This window comes from Salmo salar, chromosome 06 (assembly GCF_965601325.2).
Source record: "Salmo salar chromosome 06, fSalSal1, whole genome shotgun sequence".
NCBI classification, from domain to species: Eukaryota; Metazoa; Chordata; class Actinopteri; order Salmoniformes; family Salmonidae; genus Salmo; species Salmo salar.
In genome coordinates, this window is record NC_138296.1 from 72,257,621 (window position 1) to 72,267,500 (window position 9,880).

At 45.0% G+C, this 9,880-nt stretch overlaps 1 protein-coding gene across 2 annotated transcripts in view; it reads right to left on the reverse strand.

Moving 5' to 3' along the window:
* Positions 1-727: 727 nt before the first annotated feature.
* LOC106607956 (prospero homeobox protein 1) overlaps positions 728-9,880 on the reverse strand; it is a 43,367-nt gene continuing 34,214 nt past the window's right edge. For both annotated transcript variants that reach the window (XM_045720930.2, XM_045720931.2), the window contains exon 5: positions 728-6,680. In XM_045720930.2, the coding sequence (XP_045576886.1) occupies positions 6,495-6,680 (186 nt within the window). In that variant the 3' untranslated portion in view covers positions 728-6,494. The remainder of the gene's footprint in view (positions 6,681-9,880) is intronic.

Sequence of the window (9,880 nt, forward strand, 5' to 3'; positions counted from 1 at the left end):
CACACACACACACACACACACACACACACACACACACACACACACACACACACACACACACACACACACACACACACACACACACACACACACACACACACACACACACACACACACACACACACACACACACACACACACACACACACCAAGATCATGACCATAGAGTGAAGCACAGATGTGTGTGAGTGTATGTTCCCGTCTGAGTGTGTGAGTCTTCAGATGTAGCGACAGATGGTATTTGATTACAGAGCAGACGGTTTGTGTTGTACAAAGATGCTGCCTCAGCCCTACCTAAGGAGCCGTAGGTTCCGGTTAAGGCTTGCCGAGAGAGAGAGAGAGAGAGAGAGAGAGAGAGAGAGAGAGAGAGAAAGAGAGAGAGCGAGAGAGAGAGAGAGTATCATGTTCATAATGAACGTGTGTGTGTGTGTGTGTGTGTGTGTGTGTGTGTGTGTGTGCGCGCACAAGATATCAGAAGGCTGTGTTCAATGCTGTAAATCCTGATCTGTGCGTTTATCGCTGCATTTAGCCTGATGAGGCGGCATCTGGAGTCATCTGTGATGCTTGTGGAGGGCAACAGGGGTCAGAGGTCACGAGAGAGGCCTCTGCTCAGCTCTCCACCCAATCCTCTGGTTTAATTCTGATTAAAAGCATCAATTTTGAACGCACACATCCACACGCTAGGTTGGTCGAATTTACTGTAAAGATTTGTTTGGTGAGTCAGACATTCTGTAATCTTTTTCTTCCATTTTTATTTAAATGTTTCATAATTTTGCACAAGCTTGCATATATACTGCACATACATTCAGTTCATAGAGGATGAAGGCACGAAAGGCAATTCAACTACTGTCTTTGGGGAGGCCCACAACAGTAGAGGGGGAAAAGCCTGGAGAAAAAAAAGAAAAATACTAGTATTTTTTTTCTTTAATGTCCTCTACCTCTCCCCAAACAAAAAGTACCTTTTATAAAATTTTCCAGTTCAATTTAGCTGCCAAAATCCCCATGTAACAATTTCTGAGAATTGATTGAGTGCTCTTAAGTTTCCTTTATAAAATCTTTTTTTTTCTAAGTAGGCCTAATGTTTAATTGGATTGGTTCTACTTCATGATAAAATACAGTACAGCCTTCATTGGTTGAAAAAAAATACAACATTGAATAAATTAGGATAAATTAAACCAATAAATTACATAAAATCTGCAAGACAAATAGACACCAACAACAACAGAAAAAAAGCTAAAATCAGCCATATTTGATTTTTATTTTTTCTATAACTTACTAAACTCTGTATGTAACAAATTACACTGTATATATGAGCCATGGCAATTTCAGATGGAATTACTGCACTAGATCTGAATAATAATGTTATACAAAAAGCATAAACAAAACGCTATATACAACATATTGCTAAATAATACAAAGGCAGTATTTATCACTTTAAATTCCACATCATTGATATTTACAAAAGAAGAGCCCCCCGAAAAACTACTAGTGAAACCATTGAGGAACAGACCCCCTTTAAGCAGGTCATAAAATGAATGGAAATTTACTTCGCAAACACACACACACGTCGCCCATCCGGTAATGAGAATCCTTTACATTTTGGGATGGAGTCACAGGGGTGGGGAGAGTCCCATCCCAAAATGTAAGCCTCCGTGTTGAGAATTGTGTCACTCACTGGTTCACAGGTTCTCATTCTCACACACAAACACACACGCATGCATGCACACACGCACACGACACACACACACGACACACACACACACACACACACACACACACACACACACACACACACACACACACACACACACACACACACACACACACACACACACACACACACACACACACACACACACACACACACACACACTCAGTCACAGCAACTGCGCATGGAATCTCAACATTATCTTAGCCCTTTTCCACAAAGATTAAAACTCTTGTTAAATCTGTATACCCCCAGCATAAAGACTAGTTCTGTTATATCCCAAAGACACAATGCATAGTGTAGGGTAACTGACTGTGTACAGTATGTTTACAGTAGTGTTTTCCCCTCCACTCCTACACCAGTAGTCTATGGGGACAGTAAGTTCCAGTTTTTCTCTCACTAAAGTCTCTCTTGGTTTGTAAAGAGGGAGACACCAACGCCATTGTGGGGGCCAGTCTGGATCCACTGCCAACAGGGAACTATGACATCATAATGAAGGGACAACTACGCCATGTTCTGTCAGCAGAAAGGGGATGCTGACTCAGATTGAAGGGCATCGCCCACAGAGGGGAACATATATTCCCTTCAGAGCATGGCGGGGCGTTCTTTGGGGAAGACAGGTTGGAGAGCATGTAGTGAAAGTCTATGTCATATCTCACTCGCTCTCTCTGTCTCTCTATTTGTCATCCCTCACTCCCGCTCTCCCCTTCCAAGCCATGTTAGACTCGGGAGCGATCGTTCCCTTCTTCAACATGTACAGTTACAGCATCACATTTCATGCCGCCCAAAAAGGACTCAAAAACACAAGTCTGTTTTTATCTCCAAAACACACCCAATACAAAATGCAAATAAATCAAATGAAAAGTCTTCACAAAACCCGCACAATCTACTTCTATTGCTTGTATTCTACTTTTAAGAGACCAACGAATCGCTTTTTTCCGTAACAGATCGGAAAAAGTAAGAAATCACTAAAAATACTCTCAAAACGTCCTGCTTCATGACACAATTCCTGACAGAGATCCTTCCCAAAAGTTCACTCCTATTAGCTTTTTTGTAATAAATTTGTATTTTACAATAAAAAAAAAGATATATATGCAGTTCGATATCAATTGAAACCAAACAAAGATCCTTCTAATCCAGTTAGAGACGGGTTGTTATTAACCAGCAGTAATCTGTTTAGAAATAAGAGTCAGGAATAATCTGTTCAGCAGCACAATGCACAGGAACTCCTTCTTAGGGTGGGGTTGTAGGGGGGAAGGGTGAGGGGATGGGGGGGGTGATATTAATCCGTGTATCAGATAAAAGTGTCCTTCCTATCCTTTGTTTTGTGTTACAGGTTCTTTTAAGCCGTTGGCTGGTGCTTTGAAACACAGACGAACCCATCATCCCCGCTCTCTGGACTTGGATCTTAAGAAGAACAGTGTCTGCGGGTGAACATAATGAAGGGAGTAGCTCTCCGCCTTTCTCTCCTCCTTTTGTCAGGCGCTTTGTGCCGCCTTTACAAGTCAGCAGGTTAACCTGCTCCTTTTCATCTTGTGACACACCAAACCAAAGCCGACGTGGCTGAGGTCGGGGCGATGACCAGCGAGCACACACACATAGCACACACACACACACACACACATAGCACACACACACACACACACACATAGCACACACACGCACGCACACGCACACTAACTCACACACGCAGTAGCCTATGTGATCTTTCAGTGCTTAGAATGTACTTCAAAGGACAAGTAACTACTATTTGCTATATTGTATTAGTAGCAAATTCAGTGCAGGCAGCTTCAAACAAAACAAGATAACAGGATTCAACTAGATCAAAATGTTGAATGTCAACGTATTTCACTGGTATGAATCAAGGAATGGTGTTTATGTATGAATGTATCAATAACTGAATAAACTGTGCATAGGGACTCTCATGGAATTATACTGTATCATTGTCAGAATCTGGAAGTATACAATCTATAGATGCGCCTGTTTGGAATTGAGAGGATCATGTGAGTTTTGTTCCATGTTTAGGGTCTTTGGGCTCTATTGAATCTGTTTTGCTGAAGCGTTACAGATTGCAAGATAGAAATTTAAAGGTAATTTCCTATTGAGCTGACATCTGCAGTGCGGGAACATTGCCTTTAAATTTCAATCACGCTGTAACGCTGAATTTCCACAGACGGATTGAATAGAACCCTTTTGTCTCTGTCTTTATGGTTCTGAGAGGTTCATTTCCCTCTAGGCTGAGTGGTGACCTCTAACCTTGCATTGTTCAGGGAGAAAGGAGCAGCTAGCACTGAGCCAGGTGAATATTGCAGAGAAGAAGAGAAGAAGACATGGGAGGGGAAAGGTGTCTGTGTCCATACAATTACTATTAATGAACATCTGTGTGTCTCTGTTCTCTCCGTTTTTCCCTGACCTTGTGAGCTGACAAGGTAAGACTCGAGGCCACCGTTTTAGGCTATAGCTAGAATCTGTTTATTTCTGGTCAGCTGACATGGTCTGGAAAATATACATCTCTTCCTCCCTCCCATCTCTCCTCACTCCCTCTAATATTTGGCTATCCATTTGTTTACTTACCTAGCTATCTATTCGTTTAACTGTTTTTAAATACAATTCCATCAAAGATTAGTACAGTGCTTTGTAGTAAAATATTATATAAACTTTTTAATTTGCTTGGAAAGTAGCTTCATATTTTTTCTCATAGTTAACCTTGTCATTAGCTTCATCACAGAATGAAAGAATTTTACTATTTATGTTGCCGAGATAAATTACATTGCAAAAAGCCATTATAGAGAAAACTGGGGCCTTCCTGGTTACACTTTATTTTACGGTCCTTTTATTAAAGTCCTATGTTTACTTAGTATTAAAGTACCTGGTACTGCTAATGGTAACAACAGAATAATGAGCTAATAATTATCCTTTAGTTTGTCTGGGATTTATGCACCACTGTATACCATTTAATCCCTGGTCATAACCACATCTCTTTCATTTTGAATAAATGAAGTAGCAGTAAGTAGCTTCCGCTCCTCATTGGACTGTAAAATAAAGCTTTGCTGCCTTCCCTTTCATCCACACACACCATGTCTCACCAACTGTGTAGTATGTATGAATGAATGATGAAATCCTGAATGAATGGCCCATAAATGTGCAGGGCTAACATGTGCGCCATTGCTATTTCAACGCTGGAGTCGATGTGGATGGCCTTGAAACAATGACAAGTCATAAAGTCAGACAGTAACCGGTCTGTCTTAATGCACTCATCAGCGCCAAAAGGTCACACGCTGCGTGTTTCTGTGTGTGTGTGTTTCTCTGTGCGCGTGTGGTATGTGTGTGTGTGTGTGTGTGTGTGTGTGTGTGTGTGTGTGTGTGTGTGTGTGTGTGTGTGTGTGTGTGTGTGTGTGTGTGTGTGTGTGTGTGTGTGTGTGTGTGTGTGTGTGTGTGTGTGTGTGTGTGTGTGTGTGTGTGTGTGTGTGTGTGCCCACAGTTCTCTGTATTTGTGCACTGCCACTGGTTACACCATGTGCTCTTCCAAACCAACACCTCTTCAATTTTACAGCATTGTTTTCTATTTGTGTAAAGCCTCGGGTCGAGACTCATGTTCCCTTCTGTTTTTACTTGAGCCTCAGGACTGAGGCCTACTCCCTCCGCCAGTGTCTGCCTTATCAGCAGAGAAGATCAAACACAACTTGGACCCACACAAACAGACAGAGGGGGGGATGGGGGATATGAAATGAGAAAGAGGCTTGTGCCTAAATTGCTCAGAGAAAAGTAATTATATGTAGAGAATTTATACTCGGAATATTAATAATAATTTATTTTCTGTAACGTTGTCAAGAGACAAACAAATCTGTGCCAATCTTTAGCAAGCAATGATGACAAATAATAATAATAACAACAACAGGAATAATAATATACACTCAATAAACACAATACCCTACTCGCAGAAAACACACTTCAAAACATCATGGTAGAGCTCATTAGGTGGCTGATACCAGTCCAGACCAGTATACCAGTCCAGTCCAGTACTAGTAGTCCAGACCAGTATACCAGTCCAGTCCAGTACTAGTAGTCCAGACCAGTATACCAGTCCAGTCCAGTACTAGTAGTCCAGACCAGTATACCAGACCAGACCAGTACTAGTAGTCCAGACCAGTATACCAGTCCAGACCAATAGTAGTAGTCCAGACCAGTACTAGTAGTCCAGTATAGTCCAGCAGTTAATAAAGTCATTAGGCTGCAGGCAGCATGGTGTAGTGTGTTGTCCTCTCTGGGACAGCCATAGTAGTGGGAACCGCCTATTAGGGAGCAACCTTGCACAGTGGGGTGAGCCTATTGAGCACCCCAGTAACATAGGGCCCCTCTGTAGTGTAGTGGCCAAAGTCTATTGGTGACCACACTAGGATTGTAGGGTCTTCCTTAGAGTAGGTAGGGTACAGGCTAGTGGGAAGCCCCTCCCTGCGCATAGTGGGGATCCCTCCCTAGTGTTTCTAGTCAATCAGGGCAGATAGGTCAGGGTTCACACAGTCCAAAACACCCAATAGGATCACCGTCTCTTCAGATCAGCAGAATCATTTAAAAAACAAATAATAATCCTAATCATGGGAATAATAACAACAACACAATAGTTAGATCATTTAGGAACAGCCCAGTAGGCTTCAGATGGGGAGGAATGCTACTTCATTCAGGAAAAAAAAACAGGAAAATCATAGAATAGGGAAAGAAATAAAAATATGAAAATGTGAAAAAGCAGAAAGCGTCAGGCAGGGGGGCGGAGGCAGGGTGGGGAGGGTTACTCATGTAGAAGCTCCTGGAGACAGTTGGGTGACTTGAAGACCTCGGGCACATCACTGTCCAGCTTGCAGATCACCTTGTAGATGGCTTTTTTCCAGGACGGGTCCACGTCTTTGCCTGCCACAATGGCATTGAAGAACTCACGCAGCGTGATCTGAGCCACCTCCAGGAACCTCTCTGGAACCTGCACCAACACAGACAGAAGACAGGGGGCGTTAGTTCCGGTTCTCCTGATGGCTCGGTTAGTCAGAGCACAGTGAGAGCAACACCATAACAGTGGGTTTGATGACTACAGCAGCCATATACTGTATACTGAATATATGTATCAACTGTAACAAACATATTATATATAATATTATCAGACCATAATATTTACTCGTCCTAATATATATTTCTTAACTCCATTCTTTTACTTTTAGATGTGTGTATTGTTAGATACTACTGCACTGTTGGAGCTAGGAACACAAGCGTTTCGATACACCCACAATAACATCTGCTAAATGTGTATGTGACCAATTAAATGAATGAACAGTCTCACATTTTGCAAAAATTGTAGTTGTGGGGTGGGAAGTCATTGTATCATTTACAGTAACACACTGTTTTTATGTGAAACACAATAAAGGGTTTAGTTAGTGGCTGTGATGAGAAGGCCTGTGGTGTTCTGTAATATCTCCTGCCTCTTTAGTCGCTACTTCCTTAAAAAGCCCACTGAAATCCACACTTGTATTGTGATTTATGACGGCTCATTTCTTGTCAATTCTGAGGTTATTATCAGCACCTTCCTCCTCCCCCTCCTCCCGCCAGCTTCAGAAAGACGTCTTTATGAGTGTACTGTAAATCTGAGCCCAAACAACCGCATGCAGGGAGCCTGAAAAGAGGAAGTGAAATGCTTTGGGAACACACAGACACACAGGCTCTTTAGTGTCCCTCACAGCTCTGCTCACTGACACCACAGAGATTATTAGTCTGGCAAAGATCTGTGACACCTTCCCCCGAGCCAGCACTCACACACACATATGCACGTCTGCACACATAGACACACACCTCTTGAGCCAAGGGGGTGACACATCACACACTGTGAGAGAGAGAGACATGACGCACACACACACACACACACACACACACACACACACACACACACACACACACACAGACACACACACACACAAACACACAAACACACACACACACACACACACACACACACACACACACACACACACACACACACACACACACACACACACAGCCCTGGTGTATTTGGCTGAACCTCTCTCCTTCACTCAAAGCCCCAGAGCGATGCAGCCTTCAGGGGTCACCTGCTTGGATAATGCTGACTGCCTCCCTGCCTCTCCGCCTCCCTCTGCAGCCACAGACCCACACACACACATACACACACACACCACACACACACAGAAACACACACAGGCAGACACGCGGGTAGACACACACACACACACACACACACACACACACACACACACACACACACACACACACACACACACACACACACACACACACACACACACACACACACACACACACACACACACACACACTCACACACCCAGCAGCTTGCCCAAACGCCTGACTGTGTGCACTCGGCTCCTCTCCTCCTGTGTCCTGCAGATACTCATCAGGAGTGTCAGGACACAGCAAGGTTAGTGGCCACCGGAACACACACAGGCAGCACTGGACAGCCAAACACCCCCCTCAGGGTGATGAATGGAGTGTGTGTGTGTGTGTGTGTGTGTGTGTGTGTGTGTGTGTGTGTGTGTGTGTGTGTGTGTGTGTGTGTGTGTGTGTGTGTGTGTGTGTGTAAAGGTGAATCATGAATAAGAAAGTGTATGACTGATTATTTGTTTTTGTAATTGTGTGCTCATCCAGGGCTACAACAGTTCATTCAGCCTACCGTACAAAACACCTCATCTTATTCATGTATAACTACTTAACCACACAATCTAAAAAATAGAGTCAATTCTTTAGTGTTTGGGCTTGTGCCACTGAAAAACAGTGACACATTGACCTGGGAAGCAGCAGACTGTGACCCGATAGACACCAGCCCGGCAGGCAGGAAGGCAGGCAGGAAGGCAGGCAGCAGTCTAGTGCAGTGCGAGACGCAGGGAGTGCTGCATTACTAAGAATATTCCTGCATGGAATTTCTCCTGACGTTTTGACTATAAAAGGACAGTAAAACGCTGACTGCAAGGAGAAGGCAATGTCAAGGAGAAAAGGGTATTGGTATTTCAGATCCTCTTGACTGAGAGAGCGAGAGGGAGGGGGGAGGGAGAGCTGAGGGAAGGAGTGGTGAGGGAAGTAGAGAGAGGAAGGGGAGAGAGGGTGTGAGGAGAGAGAGAGAGGAAGAGGGTGCAAGTGAGAAAGTAAAGACTGAATAGAAGCAGTGAAAGGGTGAGAGGAGAGGGTGAGAGGAGAGGAGAGGGTGAGAGGAGAGGGTGAGAGGAGAGGTGAGAGGAGAAGAGGAGAAGAGGAGTGGAGAGGGTGAGAGGAGTGGAGCGGGTGAGAGGAGTGGAGAGGAAGAGAGGAGAGGGAGAGAGAAGAGGGTGAGAGGGAGAGAGAAGAGGGTGAGAGGAAAGGGTAAGAGGAGAGAGTGATGAAAGAGAGGAGAGGGAGAGAGGAGAGGGTGAGAGAAGAGGGAGAGAGGAGAGGGTGAAAGAAGAGGGAGAGAGAAGAGGGTGAGAGGGAGAGAGAAGAGGGTGAGAGGAGCGGGTAAGAGGAGAGAGTGATAGAAGAGAGAGAGAGGAGAGGGTGAGAGGAGAGGGAGAGAGGAGAGGATGAGAGGACAGGGAGAGAGGAGAGGGTGAGAGGAGAGGGAGAGAGGAGAGGGTGAGAGGAGAGGGAGAGAGGAGATGAAAGAAGGTGAGAGGAGAGGGAGAGAGGAGAGGATGAGAGGAGAGGGTGAGGGAGAGAGGAGAGGGTGAGAGGAGAGGGTGAGGTGAGAGGAGAGGGGGAGGGTGAGGGGAGAGGGGGAAGGAGAGGGTGAGAGGAGAGAGGGAGGGTGAGAGGAGAAGTGGAAGGAGAGGGAGAGAGAAGAGGGAGAGAGGAAAGGGTGAGAGGAGAAGAGGAGAGAGAGAGGGTAGAGTGTGAGAGGGAGAGAGTGTGAGAGGAGAGGGAGAGAGAAGAGGGTGAGAGGAAGGGTGAGAGGAGACGGTGAGAGGGATGGTGAGAGGAGAGGGAGGGGAAAGGAGAGGGTGAGAGGAGAGGGAGGGGAGAGGGTGAGAGGAGAGCGAGAGAGGAGAGGGAGAGAGAAGAGGATGAGAGGAGAGGGTAAGTGGAGAGGATGAGAGGAGAGGGAGAGGGAGAGAGGAGAGGGTGAGAGAAGAGGGAGAGAGGAGAGGGAGAGAGAAGAGGGAGAGAGGAGAA